General features: G+C 60.3%; 1 protein-coding gene and 1 non-coding gene across 8 annotated transcripts; both read left to right on the plus strand.

The window, feature by feature from the left end:
* Positions 1–1,985: 1,985 nt before the first annotated feature.
* AP1B1 (adaptor related protein complex 1 subunit beta 1) lies at positions 1,986–23,461 on the plus strand. 7 transcript variants are annotated; one of them, XM_075167219.1, is made up of 23 exons: positions 1,986–2,105; positions 3,495–3,557; positions 4,669–4,774; positions 6,648–6,783; positions 7,594–7,839; positions 8,700–8,890; positions 9,437–9,658; positions 11,034–11,154; positions 11,372–11,467; positions 12,524–12,639; positions 13,454–13,619; positions 14,515–14,613; positions 15,010–15,269; positions 15,718–15,919; positions 16,833–16,853; positions 17,185–17,214; positions 17,328–17,477; positions 17,999–18,144; positions 18,720–18,849; positions 19,407–19,491; positions 19,968–20,054; positions 20,777–20,952; positions 22,289–23,457. In XM_075167219.1, exons 2-23 carry the CDS (start codon positions 3,521–3,523, stop codon positions 22,361–22,363), a joined length of 2,898 nt encoding a protein of 965 aa, XP_075023320.1. In that variant the 5' UTR covers positions 1,986–2,105; positions 3,495–3,520; the 3' UTR covers positions 22,364–23,457. The 7 variants fall into 7 exon arrangements, with proteins under 7 accessions (XP_075023320.1, XP_075023321.1, XP_075023319.1 ...); XM_075167220.1 differs by having other exon boundaries at positions 1,990–2,105; positions 3,428–3,557; positions 20,798–20,952; positions 22,289–23,461; XM_075167218.1 differs by having other exon boundaries at positions 2,011–2,105; positions 3,428–3,557.
* On the plus strand, positions 18,269–18,373 carry LOC142090392 (small nucleolar RNA SNORD125). The gene has a single exon (XR_012676517.1). It is a non-coding gene; the product is annotated as a small nucleolar RNA SNORD125 (small nucleolar RNA).
* Positions 23,462–23,933: the final 472 nt, after the last annotated feature.

Here is a 23,933-nt window from a genome sequence, read left to right on the forward strand (position 1 = left end):
CCAAACCACGGTGCTTCTTCCAGCTGGGCCACGGGCTCCTTGGTGCTGCATGCAGGAGCAAAATAACCTTCTTAAAGGAAGGTGTCGTGGCAGGACCCTTCTGCTGCACGTTGCGTGAGCAGGGATGATGTTTTTCACCCCGAGGCAGGAGGAGGGGGAGCGTGGGAGGTAGAGCGGCATGGCCGCTGTCGCGCCGGGGGTCTCGGGAGAGCAGCATGGCTCTGGGTCTTCTGGGGCTCCTGAATTTAGTCGTCGCGGGTGAATAAGATCAGCTGAGCTCCCCACATCTCCGTATCGCCGCGCCTGGCTGGCGCAGCCTGCAAGGTGGGAGGTGCAGGAGGGAGTGCTGGTGGGACGTGCTCTGGCGGGGACCAGCCGAGAGCCCGAGGCTCTGCAGCAGGGCAGGGGTTGGGTGGTGCGGGAGCCCTCGTGCCCTGGGGTGTAGATCCGGGGTCCCAGGGAGGGTGCGGGTTTGTGCTGCTGCAAAGGCTTGTCCTTAAGATGGACGCGAGGAGCCCGAACTAGGCGTGGGTGAGCTCTGGGTGCTCCCCTCCAACACCCGGCCGCTGTTTTGCTACCAGATCCTTACAAACGCTTTCAGCCCCTTCCCCTTGAATCCACTTTGCAGAACCGGCTTAAAATAAGTTTGGCAAGAGGACAGGGTAAAATTTGAGCTGCCACAAGGTCAGGGGCTTTTTGTCTTCCTTGTTTTGTTGCTGCAAGTCTTGCATCCAGTCCCACCTCGCTTTTTCTGAGTGCCGGTGCTGCTCCCGGCTGTCGGGAACTGCTGATCCGCTCAGCCCCTCGCTGGGAGATCAGCGAGCGCCGGGACATTTTTCCCAGCCTGGAAAGGAGCTCGGTGGGAATTGCTGGAGCCGGGGAAGCAAACACCTGCACTCGGCTGCCGACTCTGCGCCACGCGGCGAGGGCTTGCTGCCATCTCCCTGCCTGGCTGCTGCCATCTCCCTGCCTGGCTGCTGCCATCTCCCTGCCTGGCTGCTGCCATCTCCCTGCCTGCAGATGAGCCCCCGTTTTTGCTCGCCGGGTGGAGGGTGTTTAGCAAGGGCAGAGCATTTGCAACTCGCCATAATGACTCTAAACAATCAGATCTGTCCAAAGGAGATGATGGAGGCTGTTGGCTCTGCATCTGACACCCCTCCCCTGCTCCTGTGAGCCAGAAATCTGCCGTATTTACTGTCGGGCTCCAGCTGGGGAGAGGGGACCCTGCCTCATCCGTCCCTTTGCCCAGTTCAGGCTGGACAAAGACGTGTGTAGAAAGAGATGGGGTAACGCAAGAGCTGCTCTGCAGTCCCTGAACCGTTTCCTTTGCCCTCCTTAAAACTGGAGCCAGGCAGCAGCGTTGGACCCTGCCCAAGGGCTGAGCTCGGGGGAATTCACCTTCAGCAGGGCTGTGCCAGCGGCGCTCATGTCCCAGGGCTGGCAGGCAGCCCTGCCTCGTCGCCCTTGGTTAGCCTGGAGGGGGGGACACATGCGGTACAGGGTGCTGAGCACCCAGCTTTGGCGGGTGTTTGGGGCCTTGCTCGGCCTCTCGTCACCCTGCTCCAGGCGCCGGGTTGCTTCAAGTCTGGTCTTGCTGCTGGGGAGGTTGAGGTGGTGGTGTGGGGAGCGAGGGGTGCGCCTTAATTCTCGAGCTCAGGAGGAGGCGGCGGCGGTTTGCTTTTTGGAGGCTGCTGTTGGCACTGCAGGGCTTAAAGGAGCAGGGGAGAGGGGTGGCCGTCTCTGTCTCTGAATTTAGTGGGGTTTTGGATGGCTGAAATACACGCTGCGGTACCCGCGGGCTCTGGGAAACCGGGAAGCCGCAGGAAAGCAGCAGGCGTGATTCATGTCTCCGAGCCGGCTGCAGAAATTCCCTGGTAGGCTTCAAGTTTGCTTTCCAGGCACTTCTGCAGAGCAGGGCTGACTGCGAGCCAGGTTGGTGAAATCGGAGGGACTGCAGTAAATCCTCCTTTTTTTCTCTCTCTCTTGCAGGACGGGATCTGCAGCGAGGCGCAGAGAGCTGCTGCGGCGCAGCCTGGGAGCTCCCGCCGTTCGCCGGAGAGCCATCGCCCTGGGCGGGGGGGGGAAAGGCTCTGAATAAATCCCAGGTAACTGAAGCAGGGAGGAGCGTCGTGTCTTACACGAGGCTGCCCGGGAAGCGGTTTGCTCCTGGGGCAGCCTCGGCAGGGCTGGGGTAGCACGGTGACAGACCTGTCCCCGCTGTAACAGCATCGGGACCGCGCTGCCGATACCCAAAGCGAGCCCCGAACCGATGCAAACTCTTTCTCTCTTACTGCCCGCCAGACGGGCTCTGGCTGTGTGCTCTGCCCGGCGGGCCCGGCCCCCAGATTTTATCCAGATTTTCTTTTTATCCCTGTTGGGGATCCCTGTCCAGCTTGGACAGGGAACAGAGGACACAATTCCTCTGGCCGCATCTCATGTGCTCGCAGGGGATTGCTGCATTTGGCTTTCAAGATGCTCATTTACATTTTAAAACCATTTGCAAGCACTTTTTTTTTTTTTTTTTTAATACTTGGCTTTGCTTTCCGTGCTCCTACCCCTCCAAACCAGCAAAGCCACTGCAGGCTTTCAAGGACGATCCTCTGGTTTCTTTGCTATTGAAGGAAAGATGGGTGAAACAGCCGTAAAAGACAAATCCCCGCTGACCTTTAAGAAGGGCTATCTGCTGCCTGCACATCGGGCTTCCGCAGCCTGCCAAGCCGTAAATCTGCCCTAAAGTGCCTGAATTATATAATATAGCCCCAAGTGCTGGGTGGAAACCTCGCGCCCTTTGAATTTAAAGCAACACCGCTGGAGCGGGGATGGTTTCTGGAGGAGGCTCCTTTTGATCTCGCCAGCGTGCTTGGTCGGGCGCTGGCAGACTCCTGCCCCCCTCGGCTGCGCTGTCCCCTCGCTCCGGCGCTGGTCTGAGCCTTGGGTTTTGCTCGGTTCCTCTTCCCATGCCAGAGCTGTTCCCTCTGTAGGTGTGAGGGAGGGCTGGGGGTGAATTTTCCCTAGAAAAGTGTTTCTCGGACGAGGAGACACAAGCCCAGGGGAGATCACTGAGCCCTTGCGGCGGGGGTGAGGGCTGCCCAGCTCTGCGTGGGATGGGGTGAGCAAAGTGGCTGCTGCTGGTGAGAGAAGCAAGTCAGGGCTGGAGCCTGAGCAGGGGTGAACGCTGGCATCTTCAGCGACTGCTTTCCTCCTCCTCCTCTCCTCCTCCACATCCTCGTTAGCGAACCAGCTGATTCCCCGCTCATCGGCAAAGCCCGCGGTGCGCTGGCGTGGCTGCGAGGCACTCGCCCTCCCCAGGGGAACAGGCTCCTCCGGCAGCGCAGGAGCCGAGGGCTTCTCTGGGTGCTTCATCTCCTTGTCACTCTTCCCACGAGATCCTAAGCTCTTTCCCTCCCTTGGTTTTTCCTTCCTGGAGCTCTCCGTAGCGACCTCAGCAAGGAAACTATCAACCCTCAACCTCTCTGGCCTGCCTCTCCTCCCAGGGACGTGCCGCTAGCTGGAGACCACCATGACGGACTCGAAGTACTTCACCACCACCAAGAAAGGTAAGAGAGAGAGTCACACAATTTTTCCTCGAATAATCAGCCTTTTCTTGCAGCTGTATAAGCCAGGCGGGGAGGGTTTGTCCTTGCAGCGGGAAGCTGGCGAAGGTGCCAGCTCTCGTGGAAAGGCCCTGAGCCCACGCAGGATGCTGTGGCTGACATCCTGCTCCTCGCTCCGACGCAGCCGGGGCGGCTCCTGGGCTGCCGTGGGGTCAGAGCACCTTGTCGCCAGCCCCCTGAACCCAGCCAAGGCTGTTGGCGGCTGGGTTATCGGCTTTAGCAGCTCAGGAGCGGCTGCGGGACACGGCTTCCCCCCGCCAGAGCTCCCCTGGGCTGGGACAGAAGCGCTCGGGGTGTTCGACTTCAGCACTTTCCAGACCAAGGAATTAATGCGGAGGAAGGCCATGTGGCATCTTCCTCTTCAATCTGCCTGCCCGGGAGTGAATAAAAAGCTCAGCGTGGCTTTGCAAGGGCAGGAGATGATGCCCTTCGGCTGGGTCCGGAGCCGCTGGTCACCCCCAGCAAGGCGGGGGATTGCTGCCACACGCAGAGCGGGACTTGGGAGCCACCATCCCTTGCACGGGCTTGAGGAGCCGTTCCCAAAATCCAGTTGGCTGCTGTGGGTGCCTGCCATCAGCCAGGCTGCGGGGGGCTCCCCGGGTAGGGGAGGGCCTCCCAACAGCCGTGTACGGGGCTGGGGCTTCACTGTGTGCTGCCCCACAACCAAAAATACCTGCCGAATAAACCCCGTGTCCTATGCTTGAGGTGTGGGTGCTCGTGCTCATCGCTCCTGCAGCATCTCCCATCCCTAAAGCCCTCTGGGGCTCTCGTGGGGCTGGAGAAGCTGCAGGGACGCACCAGCACGCTCGTCTCTGTTTCCGCGGATGAGAGGTGAGCCCCCAGAGCAGCCCCAGCCCTCGGCGAGACATTTGGGACGTTAAATCCCCCTTTCCAGCTCCTGGCACCCCAGAGCATCCAGGGTGGCAAAGGAGCCCCGGCACGCAGCAGGTGGGAGCTGTGCTCGCCCTCCCCTGGGAGCAGCACCCAGCAGAGGGGTGGGTGCCCCATCCCCTGACCCCTTTCCTCCCCCCATCCCTTTTTCCCCTTCCTCCAGGGGAGATATTTGAGCTGAAGGCCGAACTGAACAGCGACAAGAAAGAGAAGAAGAAGGAGGCCGTGAAGAAGGTGATAGCGTCCATGACCGTCGGCAAAGACGTCAGGTGCGTGGCGGTGCTGTGCCGGGGCTGCCTGGGTCAAACCGCGCCAGGAGGGTGCCCGGATGGCTTCTGGGCTCCTGTTTTCCCCTGTTGCCTCCGAGGGGTTTCTGTGCTGGCTTTTGTCTCGGGCGAGGACCGAGCGAGCTGCTGGCCACAGCTATACCTCTTGCTATGGGAGGAAAATGTGTAAGCGTGGCCATCTGGCAGGCGGGGGTTTGCCTGGCTTTGGTAGTAATCTGGCTGAAAGAGGATTGGTCTGGCTGCCAGATAAGTTTGTGGGGATTATTGCCGCTTCCTTCAAGTGTTACTAAAAACAAGCAGAACCCCCCCTCTGAGCCTTTATGGCAGAGGGTCAATGTCTCTGCCTCGGCGTCGATAAAGCCTTTTGCAGCCGCTCCAGTCCAAAAGGTCGGGCGGCTGCTTTTCCCTCTTCTCCTTTATCTGTCTGACCGAGCAGCACGTGGCCCCTCCGTCTCCTCCTCCCTGCACGGACCCGTCCCCACACACCCTGGGCATTACACGCAATGTCAGCACTTTGCTTTTAACGGTTGATTTGAGAGTAGATGGAGGAAGACCACGGTATTGAGCTCTGTATTTGGAAAACCGGTGTGTCCCCAGCTCCCGGAACACTTGCAGCAGCAGGTGATGCTCTGTCTTGGGGCTACCGTGGAGAAGATGATACCGGACATGGCAGGGACTTGCCTGAGGCTGGTCAGGGCTTGGTAGAACCTACATCGATTGGAAAGGAAATACCGGCTGTGGCAGCCTATTTTTTTTTTTTTGTGTGTGTGTGTGCATATTTTAGGCTGTTTATTAAGTTCACCCCTCCCTGGGAGGTGCCAGGAAAGCCTGGTTTAGCCTGGGGTGAGAGCAGCCGAGGTGGGTGCCAGCTCTGCCGGCAGCAGGAGCTCTGCGAGGGAACTAGCGACGGGCGGTACCCCGGGCGTAGGGGGGCCTGGGCTTGATCCTGCGAGCGATGGCTGGGTTTGCGGTGGCAGAGAAGCTTCCAGGAGCCAAGGGACATCCGTCGGGGTGGGCTAACTCCTGCCTTAGCCCTCTGATCTTGATTGCCCCTCTGATCTTGATTGCCTGGTGGTGGTTTAATAGTCTAATTGGAATGTCTGTATCTTTTATATCTAATTGGTCTGTCTTTATCGTCTGTGGTGAAACAGCATCTCTGGCATCCCACAGCTCTAGGGTGTTTGGGCAGGGGAAGCCCCCAGCTCCAGGCAGGCAACTTGGCAGCTCCGCTCCGTCCTAGCAGAGCATTGTTCTGCTGCAGGGCTCGCCCAGGGGAGCGGGGCTGTTCCCTACACCCAGCCCTGGGTGTTTATTTCTCTAACGTGATGTTTCTAGCGCAGGACGTGGGGTGAGCGCTCAGCAGTTTGCAGCAGGATGGGTTTAACGTCCGCAAAAGCAGAGGACGGTTTTGGTAGGGCTGTGCGGGAGGGATCGTGCAGAAGGTGAGGGGGGAACGGCTCCTCTCGCAGGCGCTAGAGGCTTTCGCACCGTCCCGTGACGGCCGGGTGATGTTGCACCTTCTCCCAGGGCAGCGGACACGCACTGGAGCTGCGATACAGCAGAGCCGTGTGGGGGAGCTCAGTTTCTGTCCATTAGGGGCCGTTTTGAGCTGCTCTTGATACGGATCCATAAAGAAAAACCCACTGGGGATGGGGAATTTAGCCACATCTGTTGCAGAGTGGGCTCAGGTCCTGGGAGAGCCTGGGGTCTTCTGGCTTCAGGAGTGGGTTGAGCCCTGGGAAGGGGATGACCATGCTCCTGGGGAAGTGGGGGGTCCCATAGGCAGCGGCGTCTCCTTCCCCCGGCTCAGTGGCGTGGCCGTGTCCTGCCTTCACGGAGGTGTGTTGTGTTTCAGCGCTCTCTTCCCGGACGTGGTGAACTGCATGCAGACAGACAACCTGGAGCTGAAGAAGCTGGTCTACCTCTACCTGATGAACTACGCCAAGAGCCAGCCGGACATGGCCATCATGGCAGTCAACACCTTCGTGAAGGTGAGAGGAGAGGGCTGCGTGCCTGAGAGCCGCGCGCCGCAGCGGGTCGGTTCAGCCCACCACGTGCATCCCTGCTTTCACGTGAGGCCACCACACTAAGCTGCTGTGTACCCCGCTCCGAAGAAAGAAACGTGGGCAGATTTCCAAAGCCTCTCTCTTCAGGAGTAGGGTCTCCCCTAGCTCTAGATAACTGAGCAAATTTGTCCAGTAATGCAGAAGAAAAACATTTTCTTGGCAGCCGTTCTGTGCCACTTGCTCTGTCAGTGGCAGCTTCGGTTGTGGGCAGCTCCTGTGATCGAACTGCCATCATGTGAGCTTACGCCCTGAAGTCTCTGCAGCTGAGAAGGCCCTCGTGATCTTCCAGTTGGAGTTGGGAACGGAAGAGCATGTTTGTTAGGAGCCAAGATATTGCCAGAGCACTTTGTGAAAAGGTTTGGTGGGCATTAGAGGGAGTTTTGACTTTTTAGGGAAAAAAAAAAAGCCCACACAAGAAACCCGATAGATGCATTTCCCAGGTCAGGTGGCCGTTCTGCAGGGTGGCAGCTGACTTCAGACGCTTGCTGTAAGGGATGAAGACATCAGATTCCTGGAGGTGTGTTTGGCGTGATGGTGTTAGAACTCTGTGGGTGCCAGATTGCAGAACAAGAGAGCAAACCTCTCTCTTGGGTGACTTATTCTTTAGAGCTGAGTGTTAAAAACTCTAGACTTCAGGTACGCGAATGAGAATGGAGGTCCCGAAGCCACCAGAGATGCCTGTGATTCAAGGAGGAGAGGCCCTGGAAATGTAACCTCCCTCTCTCATCCCCACAGGACTGTGAGGACCCAAACCCTCTGATCCGGGCTCTGGCTGTGCGGACCATGGGCTGCATCCGCGTGGACAAGATAACGGAATATCTCTGTGAGCCCCTGCGGAAGTGCCTGAAGGACGAGGACCCTTACGTGCGCAAGACAGCAGCCGTCTGCGTGGCGAAGCTCCACGACATCAATGCCCAACTGGTGGAGGACCAGGGCTTCCTGGACACCCTTAAGGACCTCATCTCGGACTCCAACCCCATGGTGATTATTTTTTTGCCTTCTCCATCCTCCCTTCTCTTCATTCCAATGGCAGTAAATGCTCTCCCTTCACCTTTACATGCTGATTCCTTTCCTCCTCTGCTCCCCTTCGCTCTCTTTTTGGTGCTTAACAGACCGCTTTTGGGGCCAGCTGTTTCGGAGGGCTGCAGGCCGTGTTCCTTGTCCTGTAACCCTGTCTTCTGGATGGAAGGTTGCTCCGATTCCTTGGCAGCGCGTTATTAGTCTGTTCCCAGTGGGGAGGAGGCTGCCTGGGCCAGCTCGGAGCAGGGGATGGTGGCAGAGAGGGGCTGATGCTTGGCTCTGGTACCACGTAGCTGGCGGCTTTTGCCTCTGGTGAGGGTTTCCTAGCAGCTGGGCTTTGGCCAGCAATAGTCTCCCTGCCTTTCCCCAAGCGTGAGAAACTTTAAAGCCTGCTTTCCCCAGGGTTTCTTTTCCCCCAGCTTTTGCTGCTCTTCAGATCTTGCCACAGGCGTAGCAGCGAGCCCGGGAGCTGCTGCAGAAAGCGATGGGGCTCCACAGAGCAGCCCGACTGCCCGGGGAAGGGGAGCTCGAGCGGGCTGCTCCGTGCCGGGCGCGGGGCCAAGGCTGACTCCGGTTGAACATGTGCGAACCGTTGGAGATGTGGCGTGGGCGGTGGGACCGTGCTGGCGGTGATTGCTCATCTCCTGAGGATCAGCTGGTGGGGAGGAGAAGCTGGTGCCCAGATGTTGCTGGGATGCGAAGTGCTGGTACAGAGGATGCGGCTCATCCGCTTGCACCAGCTTTCCTCCAGGCTGTTGATCCGCATTTGGTGTCACCTAATGCTTGCTGTCACCTAACACGTGCCCTGTCCCCTCTGGCAGGTAGTGGCCAACGCAGTAGCGGCTCTCTCGGAAATAGCAGAGTCCCACCCGAGCAGTAACCTCCTGGACCTCAACCCCCAGTCCATCAACAAGCTGCTGACGGCCTTGAACGAATGCACTGAGTGGGGCCAGATCTTCATCCTGGACTGCCTGGCAAACTACATGCCCAAGGATGACCGGGAAGCCCAGAGGTGAGGGAAGCTCTGGGGCAGCGACGGCTTCAGGGCACCACGGACCAGCCGGAGCGGGGCTGGAAAGGGGAGAGGGACAGGCGGGTATCGACACTGCTTGTTCTCCAAGTATCTTCATCCTCCTCGCCCTTGGTATCCCGCTGCGGGAGGTGAGACAGCGGGCATCTGCCAGCCACCGTGCCTTGGGCACAGCCATCTGGGGGCTGCCGTGGTCCCGTAGTGAGCCCTGTCCCCTTGCCGACACGGGGATTGTGCTTCTCGAGCTGCTTCAAAATGTGGCTTTACTGTTTACAGGCACTAGGGAGCTCGGAAAGGGGGTCACTGCGATAGGGTTTTGTAAAGGCTGGGAAATAACCATCATCGGGGCATCTGAGAGCCAGTTCAGCATCTCTTGGGAAGGTCTTAAGTGCTGCTCAGCTGTCCTGCTGCAAACTCTGCCAGTGCCTTGTTCTTCTTCGTCGGTACTGGCAGCAATGTTTAAGCAGGCAGATGGGCTGTGATCCTTTTCTTTCCCGTCTTCTTCCCCCTCACCCCCGACACCTCCAGCATTTGCGAGCGGGTGACGCCCCGGCTGTCCCATGCCAACTCGGCGGTGGTGCTCTCGGCGGTGAAGGTGCTGATGAAGTTCATGGAGATGCTGTCGAAGGACCTGGATTATTACGGCACGCTGCTAAAGAAGCTGGCCCCGCCGCTGGTCACCCTGCTCTCGGCAGAGCCCGAGCTGCAGTACGTGGCTCTCCGCAACATCAACCTCATCGTGCAGAAGAGGTGGGTGCCCGGGGGCGGCAGCAGGGACAGCCTGGCTCGGGTTTTCCCTATGGCGCCGTTTCCCAATGTGTTAAACCCTCTGCTGCAGCGGTGTCGGGGCTTTGCCGACACAACCCATCGTATGAGGTTTTTTTTCTTCTCTATTATTTAAATAGAGAGGCTGGGCACGGAGAATCATGAGAGTTAACGGTCAGGGAGCTAAGCAGGGATCTCCAGGAGGGGTTTATTTTACTTTATTGCTTATTTGGGGGAGCAAAGGATGGAAAGGCAAAAAACTGAGACTTTGGTTTAGTCATTAGATGTCTAGGGAGGAATTTTTGTGAGATCAGCTTGTTTCTATGTAGTCATCCTCTTTGAATAAGTGCTGAGAGTCCTTTTGTCCCTTTGCTGATCTGAAATTGCTGGTGGGCAGGAGATGTCCGAGGCCCCACACATGTGCCCGGACAGAACTGGCCAGCTGGAGAGCCACGCTCCGCAGTGACAGCCGCAGTCAGATGATTTGTCATCCTACCAGTTATCGCTGTGGTTGTCTATTAAAAATAGCAGCAACTTCTGGGAGAAGTGGAAAGCAATTAGTGTCCCTGGGAGCGGGAATGTGGAAGGCAGGTTGGCTCCTTGGAGCTGGACCTGGCCTGTCCCTTCCCCAGCTTAGAGCGAGGATGATCTGGTGAGAAAGGTCCAGCCTAGCCCTGCGGTCCGGGTTTGCATCCCTGCTCCCGCAAGACGTCCCTCCCAACCTTGGCAAGACAAACGTCCCCTGTTGCCTTGCGTCTGGTCTTTGTTTGCGGCAAGGTTGTGCTCTGTCCCCTGCGCGCCAGCAAAGGGGAGCCAAGGGACAGAGTCCTGGGGGGATAATCACGGTATCTTGGATTCCTTGGCATTGAACGGGCCCCCAAAACCTTGTGCTTGTGCCCAAGGAGCCTCGTCCTCCTGGCCCAGAGCTGCTTGCTCTCCGGCTCTGGGTTTCCCCAGCTTATGTCCTCGGTGTCCTTAAGCCTTCACCGTCCCAGCTCCAGCCTCGGCCGGGGAGCGATGTTTCGTGCCTGTAGCTGGCAAACGGAGTCATGAATTTGCACGGACTCAGGGCGTTAGCTGGCTGCAGGGTCCCCATCTGTCTCCTGACCGGCGTGCAGCTTGCTGGTGAGGACAACTCCCTTTCTGCACTGCTTTACCTGCCGGCCGCTGCCTGGGTCAGAGCCTGGAGGTGGGAGCAGAGCTCAGATCTTGCTTCTGCCACTAGAGAAATCATCTGATAGCAGTATTGAGTGTCCAGAAAGCTCTGGAGAAAACCACGGTTTCTGGAAGATTTTGGATGTCTTCGTGATCAAAGTGGAGCGTGTGTCTCCCTTAATCGCTGCCTCTCGTTGTCCTCCAGGCCCGAGATCCTGAAACACGAGATGAAGGTGTTCTTTGTGAAGTACAACGACCCCATCTACGTCAAACTGGAGAAACTGGACATCATGATCCGCCTGGCTTCCCAGGCCAACATTGCTCAGGTCAGGGTCTGCCTGACTGTGCTGGGTGGGCACCACGGGGGGCGTGCAGGGCGCTCCAGCCCCGCAGGGAGGGGATTTACCCGAGAAATCCTAGACCCAGCTTTGCAGGATGCTGATGGATGCCGTACCACCCAGTCTGCTTCTGCTGGGTCACTGCCCCGCTCTTCTGGTGGCTTTTCTTGCAGCTGGGCTCTCACTGTCTTGTCCCCTCCGGCAGGTGCTGGCAGAGCTGAAGGAGTACGCCACGGAGGTGGACGTGGACTTCGTAAGGAAGGCGGTTCGGGCCATCGGCCGCTGTGCCATCAAGGTGGAGGTGAGGGCTGGGTCGCTTCGGGTCCCGATGGCAGCTGTGGCTAGGCAAGGCATCGCTCTCCAGCCCGTGTTGGATGAGCTGGAGTCATCCCACCCCAGGAGTTAGCGCTGCCCCGACAAGCTAGAGCCTTCGTGGGCCTGGGGATGAGCCACAGTTGTCCCACGGGGCACGTACGGGCGGTAAGGAGGGTATTGCGTCCCCTTACCCTTTGCCGCTGGAGTTGTTTTAGGATCCCTGCCCGCTCCGTTGCACAGCCGGCTACTGCAGCTGTGCCTGATGTGTTAATGCAGCAGATGATAGAAATGGCTTGTTCGGGGACCGCGGCGTGGGCTGGGAGGGAGCTAATCCTTTGCCAGGGGGTAGTTTGAAGAAGGGGATTATTAAAAACCTGGCTGTGGCTCTGCGGGGCCCCGGTACGGGCAGGCGCAGAGGCCAGGTCCCGTAGCTTTCAGCCAGCTGATGTTGCACCGGGTTTACTGCAGAGCATCCTCTGTCCCGTGAGCCAAACACCTCGGCACCGGGCACTGGTGAGGGGCAGGAGGAGACGCGCCGGAGCTGGCTCAGGTTTTGCCTCCCACCGGGAGCTGAGCTGGCCCGGCTCTGCCGTTAGAGCGATCCATCCGCAGTGAAGCCGGCCTCTCCCGGGGGATTTATTGCCACGACATTAGCGGGTTTTCCCTATTAACGCTGAGCCGTGTGGCTGTGCAGATCCAAACTAAGGCAAGGCGCAAGATGCTGCTGCCCTGGCAAGTCGAGGTCTGGGCTCGCTGCTGCGCCCCTGCACCCAATGGGCTGAAATGCATCCCGTGGGAGCAGGGAGCAAGCGGCGTGGGGGGTGAGAAGGCTCTGGGAGCGTGCAAGAGGGATGAGGAGGAGCCAGACCTGGATTAAAGGGGCAGAAAGGGGAGAGCACACCTGCGCATCCCCCCGTTCTGGTCTGGGTTGAGTTTGGGGAGGTACGGAGGGCGTAAGGCAGCAAGGAGGGGGTGTGGGAAGGGCAACGGAGGCTTTGGATGGAGATGTGAGAGCTGCTGACTGACCGAGTCCCTCCGACAGCAATCGGCCGAGCGCTGTGTCAGCACCCTGCTCGACCTCATCCAGACCAAAGTCAACTACGTGGTGCAGGAAGCCATTGTCGTCATCAAGGACATCTTCCGCAAGTACCCCAACAAGTGCGTGGCGGTGGATGGTCCTGGTCCTAGACGGGCTCTTTTTGCCCCTCTGTGCTTGGGGGGGCCCTACAAAGACCCAGGCGTGGGCGAGGGACGGGCTGCTGCTCCTCCTGGTGGGCTGTGAAGCCACCTGGAGCCTGTTGTGAAGGTGGCTTTGGGTTTTTTTTTGCTGCTCGGGGTTGTGATCACCAGTCAGTGCTGCCCCAAGAGTTAAGCTGGGGGCAGGAAAGCCATCGCCAGCCCCGGGGACGTCCCCAGCCCCACGGTGGCAGTCCCAGATCCAGAGACCCAAGAGAAGTCAGAGACTTTGGGGCCCCTCGTGTCCACCTAAAGTTTCTGGCTCTTAATTCAGCGCTCCTGGTGCTGGAGCGAGGGTGGGAGGAGGAGAGGGGAGTATTCCAGCTGAGCCAGGATGAATGGGCGACTGCGTGATCAGAAAGTCGTGTACTAATAGTGGTAATAAATATTAACGAACTGAATTAGTAGTGGAGTAATCTGCCCGAATAGCCAGCGACTCAGGGCTGCTGCAGAGAGGACAGAGATCAGATGAACGGGGCTGAGCAGTTAATTCAGCAGTGGGGCCGGTGAGCAGGGGAACATGCTCTGGGGCCGGAGAGGGATCGCACGGGCAGCATGACGCCGTGCCACAGCCCTGGGGAGAGGGGACAGCCCCAGGCAGGTGGCAGGGGCTCTTGCCGGTGCCCTCAGCGATGTCCTGGTTCTGCTGAGGGTGATGAGACATGGTTTGGAGTTAGAGCAGAGCTGGGGCTTGGGTTTCTTGCTTTTGGTGAACACGTATCTTCTCCTCGGGAAGGTACGAGAGCGTGATTGCCACCCTCTGCGAGAACCTCGACTCCCTGGACGAGCCCGAGGCCCGGGCTGCCATGATCTGGATCGTGGGAGAGTATGCCGAGCGGATCGACAATGCCGACGAGCTGCTGGAGAGCTTCCTGGAGGGCTTCCACGATGAGAGCACCCAGGTGCGGTGGGAGAGGGGGACAGCCCCACACGCAATGGGGAGGGTCTGGCCACCTGCAGGACCAGCTGGTTGAGGGGTGACACTGTGACAAAGCTTCTGCTAATCGGACGTAACGAAGCAATTTGCTTTAGCAGGGTCGTGAAGGTGTCTTCCTTGCAGGTGCTCGGGGCAGTGTGTCCCACAGCGGCTTTGGGTGTAGAACGTGGCCCATGAAATGCCACCACGGTGGTGTCCCGAGCACCTTCCCTCCTTAATAGTTGGGAAGGACCAGCTGGTCTTTCCTCTGTGCCAGGACAGGATCAGCCCTTTGGAGCTGGAAAACGGAGTCAGACGGCTGAAATGAGCAGCGGGACGTGCCTGCCCCTTCGGCAGGGCAGCCGACGCCAGTGATTTTGCCTGTGGAAATTTTGGGGGGTTTCCATTTATGGAAACTTCCTAAAACCCCCTGTTGAAGTAAATCACGGTGAACAAGGGAAAGTCTATAAATGTAAAATAGCAAAGCCAGCGATCCTGGCCACCCCGTCTCAGGTCTAAAGGGACCATGGGAGGTAAATCACTGCTGCTTATCCTCGTAAAAGTCAGAGGACGCTCTAGCCTTCGCCCTTGTGGGACCGCGTAACCCTGTCCCAAGATCTTGCCCAGTAACCTCTGTGTCAGCCTGTGGCTCTGACGGGCTGAGGGTCTGGTAATCGGCTTGAAACGAGCTGCAGACCTGGCTGGGAGCCATGCAGGGTGCCCTGGCACTTGTCACCGCCGCTTGAGTGCTCACCGTGTGTTTGGTCCCTTGAAAGGCACCAACCTTGGGGTTACGTCCCGGGAAAAATTCACACGTTCTTGCACACAAACGGCGTGAGCTGCCTGTCCGTCTCTCCCTAAGCCTGTTTGTCTGCCCGCAGGTTCAGCTGCAGCTGCTGACGGCCATCGTGAAGCTGTTTCTGAAGAAGCCCACCGAGACGCAGGAGCTGGTGCAGCAGGTGCTGAGCCTGGCCACGCAGGTGGGTAACAGCTCCTGCGTGAGGGAAGAGCTCCCCGTGGGCTTCGCCATCCCCCCCGCCAGGCAGCGGGAATGGCTTGGTAACGCAGCGCTGTGACAGGAGGCGGATAATTGGAGCTTAATTCTGGAAAAGCTGACAGTTAAAGTCCTGGAGAGCGAGGACAGAGTCTCCCGTAGCACAGGGAGGCATCTTGTGCTGTTTCCCTGCTAAGGCTGGTGTAGCAAAGCAGCGTAGCCACACCAGAGGTGTGACATGAAAGGCTTTAACTCTTATCCTCATGATCCCTCTAATACCACAGCAAGACTTAGATGGGGCCAAGATGCTCTGAGTTGCTCTGTAGTAGCTGCAGCTTCCCCTGCCCGATGGCTCCCGCACTAACCCCCGTGCTTCCCGAAGGACTCCGACAACCCCGACCTGCGGGACCGCGGCTACATCTACTGGCGCCTGCTCTCCACCGACCCCGTGGCTGCCAAGGAGGTGGTGCTGGCGGAGAAACCCCTCATCTCCGAAGAGACGGATCTGATCGAGCCGACGCTCCTGGATGAGCTGATCTGCTACATCGGGACGCTGGCCTCCGTCTATCACAAACCTCCCAGCGCCTTCGTGGAGGGGAGCAGAGGGGTCGTGCACAAGAGCTTGCCCCCGCGAACGGGCTCGTGAGTATCTCCGCTTCCCCAGGGTGACTCCCTGCTCCACACAGGGACTTCCAGGGCTGGATCCGTGCGATGGGCAGGTCGGATGCTGAGCCCAAGCGGCTGCGGGGCTGCCGCGGCCGCACGCAGCACTGGGCAGAGCTGGCTGTGTCCGTTGTGCTCGGAGCTGAGGTGGAGCCTCCCTTCCCAAGGGGAGGTTCCCCTATAGGAGCAGGGCTGTATGGATTCAATACTGTCCTTATAAGGCTGAAGGAGTGATCGCAGACCTAAGTGGAAGGGGATCTTGATGAGAATGTGTTGAAGTGTTGGGAGCCATGCTGGGACAGGGTGTCTCTTTGAACGCTTGTTGCAAAGCCCAGCTGGGTGACACCCACTGGGTGTCTCCAGTGGGACCTGTCGGCTCAGCCGGAGCTCCTCAGCCTCTCACGTCTCTCCGTCACCCTTCCTTTAGGAGCGAGAGTGCTGAGAGCCCCGACACAGCTCCCTCGGGGGTGCAGGCAGCGGAGCAGCCGGCCGTCATCCCCACTCAGGGCGATCTGCTGGGTGACCTGCTGAACCTGGACCTGGGTCCCCCGGTGAGCGGGCCTCCCATCGCCACCTCCTCCGTGCAGATGGGCGCCGTGGACCTCCTTGGGGGTGGCTTGGACAGCCTGGTACGTCACAGCCCTGCGCGCTCCTTCCCCGATGCCCGGCTGCCCTGGCAGCATCGTGCTGGGCTTGATGCTGGCTCCTGTTGGAGCTCCTGGGGCCGGGATGGGCTTGTCCACCTGGAGACACCTGGGCTGGTGCTTTCCTTCTACAGCTGATGAAGACGGAGGGGCACTGCACCCTAATTTATCTTGTCCTCATCAGATGGCTGGAGTGGGGCAGGGGATTAGTGCTCCTGAGTGCCTTTTCTCTCGGTACATGAAGTCTGTGTAGATGCTCCCACTGCTGTGCTGCAGGGGTGCCTCCTCTTCCTGGGTCCCCCTCTGAACCCCAGTTAACCCTCAGAGGCACCGTTAAACCACCCTGTGGGGTCGAGACGTGCCCGCTTCCAGCCCGCGGGGTGCTTTAACGGGTACCTCCTGCGTCGGGAGATCTGGAGGCGACAGCTTGTCCTCCTGGGAAGGCAAACCAAGCAGCGGTTTGGCCACAGCAGGAGGAGGGATGGAAACCTCTGCCTGGTTGGAACTGCCTGCCCTGCAGGTGCCAGCGATGATCCCGGGCTTCCCGAAGGAAAAGAGTTTGGAGTTTTCTCCACTGCTTGTAAAAGGCAGCAGAGATCCCCAAGGGGAGGCAGCATCGCCTCCGTAATCCCCCAAGTGCTGCCCTGGCTCTTCGTGGGCTTGCAGGGTTTGGGAACGGGCCGGTGCTGAGTGCAGGGACAAGAGACCCCCGCTCACGCTCCATCCCTGGGCTCCAGGGCAGCCTCGGACGGACAGATGGACGGGTTGGCGGTGCAGCAGGACTAACCTCTCTTCCCTCCTCCCCTTTTCTTGTCTCTCTGGTTTTTGTCTCTTCTCTCCTGGCTTGTCTCTGCATGTGGCTGGCTCTTCTCTCCGCCTTGCCTGCTTCTGCTTGGAGATGGGGGACGAGTCGGAAGGGGTATGGATCAGCCCTTTTCTTGGCCCTCTAGACCACGCGTAGCCCCAGTGCCCGTGCCCACCCGCAGGTGCCCCTGCTCCCCTTGCGCAGCCTGAGCCCTTGTGTTTGGTGTCCCAGTGACACCTCGCTTCCCTCTGGGGACAGCCAGGCCCCCAAACAGCTCCTGGCATCCAGGCCTGGGACCGCTGGAGCATCCCTAGCGACTCTGGGCCCTCGCTCGCCCACACCGATGCTTTTAGAGGGTGCCCTCGATGGGGCGTTTTGTGGGACCCCTGTGCTCTCGGCGTGCTGGCCCCTGCCCCTGCTGATGCCCCTTTCTTGTCTCTTGCAGCTGCGAAGCGATGTGGGAGGCAGCCCTGCCGTGAGTGTGCCCTTGCGCCCCCACCCCTCTCTCACCCTCTGCATCCTCCTCATCCTCCTCCTCTCCCCCGCCCCGTGGTGCCCCCCGTAACCCGCTCCCTTGTCCCCCCACAGATGGGTGGCGGCGGCGGCAGCTTCGCACCAGCGCCCAGCACCGCGATGCCCGCAAACCTGGGGGCACCCCTCGGCAGCGGCCTGGGAGACCTCTTCGACCTCACCGGTGGGGTGGGGACCCTATCGGGATCCTACGTGGCACCCAAAACGGTGAGTGGGACAGCCGAGCCCCAGCCGCCGGCTGCTGGCGAAGCTCAGGGATGGAGCATTAAGGGGGGCAGAGACCCCCACGCTGCAGGGCCTCCCAGGGGGGAGGTGGAAGATGAACCCCCTTTTCCTGGCATGGTAGCAAGCCGAGCGAGGGTGGTGGTCTGCAGGTGGAGAGGACGTTACAGTGCTTGCCTGGGCGCGGGGGTGCGGGGCAGAGGCGGTCTGCGTGCTCTCCCGGGTGGCACGGAGCCCTAAGCAGAGGGGAGAGCAGGGATCTGTCAGGTCATGTCTCTGATTTTTGGGGCCGTGCTGTTTCCCGATGTGTGGGGTGAGGTTTGGAGGGCTCGGCAGCAGCATCCCGCAGGTTGGGGTGAGGGTGACTGTGCCTGCGCCGACTGTGTGTCGGTAGCTGTGAAATGCTCCTGCTTTACAAATAACCTGCGCAGCTCTGCCAGGGCTGGAGAGCACCCAAGGGTTCGCTCTGGATAAAACCCCAAGGGTTTCTTGTCTCCTTAACCCAGGTCTGGCTCCCTGCCATGAAAGCCAAGGGGCTGGAGATCTCCGGCACCTTCAGCCGGCAGGTGGGCTCCATCTCCATGGACCTCGTGCTAACAAACAAGGCTCTGCAGGTCATGTCCGACTTTGCCATCCAGTTCAACCGTAACAGGTGAGGTCCCTCCTGGGCTGCGTCAACAGCGACCGGTGAAGGTGCTGTGTGACACCTCCGAGCTCAGCCCTGGAGCGGTTGCGTGCGGAAAAGAGTGGGAGGAAGGGGCCGCAAGGCTGCAAGGGCTGGGAACAGCCTCGCGTGATGACCTTTCTCTCTCTGATGGCTGCGGTGGTGATGATCATCAAACCAAAGCCTCTAAGAAGTTGACTGAAGAGGCTGTTCCTCTGGGGTCTGACCACCGTTATTTGTCCTCCTGGTGAACCGATGCTTCCGTTTCCCTCTTTGGGACACAACAAGGGATGGCCCTGAGGGAATGGGGCAGGAACGCTAAAAATGGGTGTGAGTCTGTAGGAGGAAGGGGTGAGATTTTGGGGCTACCTGTTATTGCCCCAGGCAGGAGCCAGCCTGGTCCTGGTCCTGGACTCTGCAGGGACAGCAAGATGAGCTGGGGTGTTCTTGGGTGGAGGAAGGCAGAGAGTCCTGAGGTTCACCCGGAGCGGATGGACGGTGCCTTCTGCCGTCAGCCACTGCCCCCCACCCTGACCCCCTGCCCTCCTCGGGTGTCCCCCCAGCTTCGGCCTGGCCCCGGCAGCTCCTCTCCAGGTCCACGCACCTCTCGCCCCCAACCAGTCCGTGGAGATCTCCCTTCCGCTGAACACCGTCGGCTCTGTCATGAAGATGGACCCCCTGAACAATCTCCAGGTGGGGAACGCCCGGGGCTCTCCCCTCCTGGGGAGCTGGGGATGGGGCAGGGCTCGCTCCCCTCTCTCTGCTCCCTCGGGTGGGAGGTGGGACAGCAGGAACCAGGCGAGAAGAAACGCTCAGCTCGTCACCTCTCTGCTGTCAGAGCTCAGCCTGGCTCTGGTTTGACGTCCAGCTGCGTGCAGACCGCTGCTTCTTGCGGAGGAAGATCCTCGCTGACAGCGGCAGAGCCGAGCCTCGGCTGAGCGTCTGCTGGCAGCGTCCCAGCGCGGGGGGAGATGGTGGAGCTGTGGTTCGAGGAGGGAGTGGGGAGCGCAGGCTAAGGGGGTGCAGCCCCGGCAGCTCCCCCGTTTCCTCTATACACAGTGGCACGCCTGGGAGCACGCCAGCGCGCGGGGTGTGGGTGCTGGCCTCTCCGGCTCCTGCAGGCAGCTGCCAGTCCTATGATGGAGGGATCGGTGGTGTACGATGGGGTGGGTTGGGACGCTCGCTTTGGGAACCGCTTGCCTGCTTTAGGTGGGAGGAGGTGTCGACGTCCCCATGTCCTTCCATCCCAGGTCGCGGTGAAAAACAACATCGACGTCTTCTACTTCAGCACCCTGTACCCGCTGCATATCCTCTTCGTGGAGGACGGGAAGATGGGTGAGTTGGAGCGCGGGTGGCTGTGGCTCCTGCAAGGTGCGCTTCTGCCGCCGGTCTGTAGGTGCCATCCCGGCCCCTGAAATCCTCCTGGCCACGTTCCCAGCCCTGGGGGTGGAGCGGGGGCCGTGGGGAGCCAGATGCCCCTGGCAGTCCGGAGCAGACAGGGGTACTGCCATGCCAGCGTGACCAAGCAGTGCCTACCTGAGATGGCCTGAGCCACCTTCTAACTCCTCACGGTCAGGGAGAGCTTCACTTGCTGCTTATTTTGCCTTCTCTGGCACTCACCAGCCTCATCCCCAAGCCAGGGTAGCTTGCTACCCCCCCACAAAGCAGGTAGCTTTTGTGAGGCTGGGCTTGACGAGATCCCTTCAGCCACCCGTGACGTGGCAGCGTGGCCCGTGTTGTACCACTTTCGGGGGGTGGTGGGGGCGGCTGGTCCTGTAGCTTCACTGTGGTGGTTTTGTTCCTGGCTGCAGAGCGGCAGATGTTCCTGGCCACTTGGAAGGACATTCCCAATGAGAACGAAGCCCAGTTCCAGATCAAAGACTGTTCTCTCAACGCAGGTGGGTCCAAACCCTTCAGAAGGACCTGACTCAGCTTTTGGTTGGCCACTGGTGACCAGCTCATCCCAGTTATCCCCAGCCTAGGCTGTGGGGAGACAGGAGCTCCTTCCCCCTGTGCCCACCCCGTATCCCCAGGAAGGAGCTGCTTGCTTTGCTTGCCGTTGGCTAGTTGTAGAAACTTGGCAGCCTCAGAGGTGCTTTGCCCGGTGGCCTTGTCCCTGCCGCCGGGGACAGTTGCTGTGCCCACCCTGGCATCAGTCTCGGTGCAGCAAGAAGCTGACCTGGATCATGCAACCCCGACACTGCCCAGCCCTGCCGCAGCCTGTCCTGGCCAACCCCGTGCTCGTGGGCAGAGCGGGCAGCCGTGGGCAGGAGCTGGGGCCAGGCTCCCTGGCGTCTTCTCGCTCCCCCAGCTCCTTCTCCGGGAGATCTGGTGCCAAGCGGGACGTGCAAACCCTGGGCAGGGACAGCCAAGTCCTTTCAGTCCCGCTGGCAGCGGCGAGCTGACCTTTGTGGAGCAAAGCCGGGGCGGCTCCGCTTGTGAATCGAGCTCTGGGCTGTTGCCTGCCCTCCCCGGGGAGGACCCGGGAGCCCGGTTGAATGGAGCCCTTCTCCTCGCTGCGTGGGGACGGCGGGTTTTGGGTGTGCTGCATCACGGGGAGGAGGAGATGGGGCAGGAGCAGGTCCAAAGGGAGCTGATGTTCAACCCGGTGCCCCCGCAGCAGCTCTCTCCTCCCACGCAGATGCCGTTAGCAGCAAGCTCCAAGGCAGCAACATCTTCACCATCGCCAAGAGGAACGTGGAGGGCCAAGACATGCTCTACCAGTCCCTGAAGCTCACCAATGGCATCTGGGTGCTGGCAGAGCTCAGGATCCAGCCCAGCAATCCCAGCTTCACGGTACGCCCCTTCCCCTGCCCGCCTCCGAAACAGCCCCGAGGTGGCTCCGAGGCTGCTGCCCACCCTGCCTTCCCCGCTCTCTGCTCGGAGCTTGGGTCGGGCTGGATGGTCCTGTGGTGGCAGGACCTTCCCGGCTGCTGTCGGCGCCAGCTCCCTCCCCCGTGCCCGTCCTGGCATCCCTCTGACATGGGGAGGGCGAGACACGGTCTGTGCTGGCTGGGCTCTGCAGCAACCCTTGGTCTCCGCTGAGCTGCCCTCCTCGCGCCGGGGAGGCACCGCGGTGGCAGCGAAAGGAAGGAGAGAGGTCCCAGCTCACTGACACATCTCCGTTTAAAATAAAAACCCCAACCCCATCCCCTTCTTGGGCATCCCTGGCTCTGCCTGCGGCTGCAAACGGCCTTGGGGCAGAGGTCTGTCCCCGTGTCGGGCGTGAGCCGTCCCCATGTCCCACTTTCCCCGGCCCGGCCCCTTCCCCACCTTCCTGGCAGCCTGTTTTCTTTGGGTTGGGACGAGCTGTGTCGCCTTGACTCACCTCTCTCTGTATCTCCGTACCTGCTGCCCGCCCGCCCTCGCCGGCCTGCCCGCTGTTGCAGGATTTGGAGGTTAGCAGACTGGTTTCTACCCCGGCTTTGGGCTGTCTCTGGCTGCTGCCTGGTTCTTTCTCCCCTGATGTTTTTACCTGCCTGCCAGCCCTGCCTGTCTCTTGGTGCCTCCTTAACTCTCCCTCCGGGCAGGGCTGGCACGAGGCCGGTGCCGAGAGCGGAGTTTCATCGGAGGTGAACGTTTTGGAGCGTCAGGGTATTCCCACCACTCTCCTGGGTTCACTTGGGATGAGGATAGCTGCAAATCCTTATCCCAGAGGATTCCCCGCTCGACACCCCTGCGCTGAGCTCTCCCCGCTCACCTGCGGGCTGAGCTAATTGATTTCAGACTCATTTAATATTTAATCTTTGAGCAAATAACCGAAGGGGGCTCGTACCACCTAGGAGAGGAAGATGCCTTTGGGGGAACCGTTCACCCTCACGCTACAGGCAGTGAATCGAACCCCAAAAGATGAAGCGTGTGTGCGCCTCTGCCTGCCCCCCTGCCCTCCCTGCCTGCGCCGCATGTGGATGTCTGCTCAGCCGGGCGGGGGGAGCGCCAGCACCCCGGGGAGAGCATTTAGGGGGCTCGCTGCCTTTTAATACCTTCTTTTCGCCAGCCAGAATACGGAGCTGGGGCCGCCCCGTCGGGGGGGGGGGGATGCTGCAGCATGCAGGGCTTTGTGCTTCGGGGCTGGTGGCTCAGCAGCGGGGGCCGAGGTGCCGTCACCCCCTCTCCTCCTCTCTCCCCGCAGTTGTCCCTGAAATGCCGAGCGCCGGAGGTGTCCCAGTATGTCTACCAAGCCTACGAAACCATCCTGAAGAACTAAGGTGCTGCTGCAGCCCATCTTCTTCCTCTCCTCCCTCTCCCGCCTGAGGAAGGGGCAGGACCCGTGTGCATGTCTCCTCTCCTTCCTGCCAAGGAACCGGCCCCTGGGAATCTCCCTCCAGCCCCAGGGCCCTGAAAAGGGAGCCGGAGCTCCCACCTCCGGCGGGGCTGGGGCGGGCGGAGGAGGGCAGGGGTGTCCCGGCCAGTCCCTGCATCCCTGTAGAAACCTGTGTGTGAGTAACGCGGTGTCCTTCTTGCTGCTGTCGCCCCATCAAGAGCCCTGTTTCACCCTCTGGGTCCCTGTGATTGCTTTTTTTTTTTTTTTAATGAGCTGCCGCATATGGGGGGCTGCTCTCCGCCTCCCCTGTGTGCCCCCCCCCGAAAAAATCCACCTCCCCGCTGGCGCTGGGTCTCGTGTCTGCCCGATGCGGTGTCTGGTGAAGGGATCAGCACTCCTCGTCCCTGGGTATCGCACCCTGGGGCTCGCTCTGAGCCTGTTTGGTGCCGGTCGGCACCCGAAGTGCCGTGGGGTTGGGTGGCTTTTGCTCCACATCCCCCTGGAGCCCTGGCTTCTTCCTTCCCCTGCGGCAGCTCCTGCCTGGCCCCGGTTTTGTCCCCTGGTTCGGGAGAGCCGTGGGTGAGCCCCCAGCCCCCTGAGAGGGTCTCCCCCCCGTGGGAGCTGTTTCCAAAGGTCCCAGAAGGGCTCAAGGATCTCAAACTGGAGCCTGTACTTACAAGTGCAGGAAAAAAAAGGGTTTTCCCAGCCCCATCCAGCCCCTGCAGCGGGGCTGGGAGGGCTCCGAGCAGCAACTCACGCTTCCCTCGCCCCCCTCTGGCCCCCAAGCTGGGGCAGCCGCCCCCCTCCCCAGCCCCACGGCTCCCTCTGCTCCCCGCTGTCACCCATGGGTGCCGGAGAGGACATGTCGCCTTGCTCTGTGGTGACAGTACCCCTTTCTCCCCCTTCCCCCAAAAATAAAGCCATGGGTCACCCCTAACTAGAAGCATTCGGTGCAGGAAATATCTAATATATAAAATATAAATATATTATATGTTCACTTGTTTTAAGCGAACGTTGAATAAAGGTGACATCTGCCCACGGAGCTGCTGTCGGGGGGGGTCTGGGTGGGGACCCACCCAGGGTACCCCGGGCTCGGGGACCCCTCAGGAAGCAGGATGCTGTGAGCTTCCTCTCGGCAGTGCCCTGCCCTCCCAGGGAGGAGATGAGTCCCCTCCGGGGCTGGTGGCCATGGCCTCTGGCTCGGCCAGGCCTGAGGCAGCAAATTGCCCGGAGCTGGGCCTGCGGCCAGGGGACACGGGGCCGGGTGCCGCGCGGGGACAGGATGGTTGAGCGGCAGCTCTCGGCCCTGCGCTCTGCTCCCGGCTGATGCCGGAGCCTCCATGTCTGAACTGGTGCCTGGAGCCCAGTGCTGGGGGGATGCAGGGCCCCATCCCAGCCCCTGAGTCCCTCCCGGGGTTGGGGACAAAGTGCGGGGTCCCCGGGAGGTGCAGCCAGTCCCTGCGGGGTGACAGCCCTGGCGCTGGTACCAGGCACCCTGCTGGGCACTGGCACT

Source organism: Calonectris borealis, chromosome 18, assembly GCF_964195595.1.
Source record: "Calonectris borealis chromosome 18, bCalBor7.hap1.2, whole genome shotgun sequence".
In the NCBI taxonomy this organism is placed as follows: Eukaryota; Metazoa; Chordata; class Aves; order Procellariiformes; family Procellariidae; genus Calonectris; species Calonectris borealis.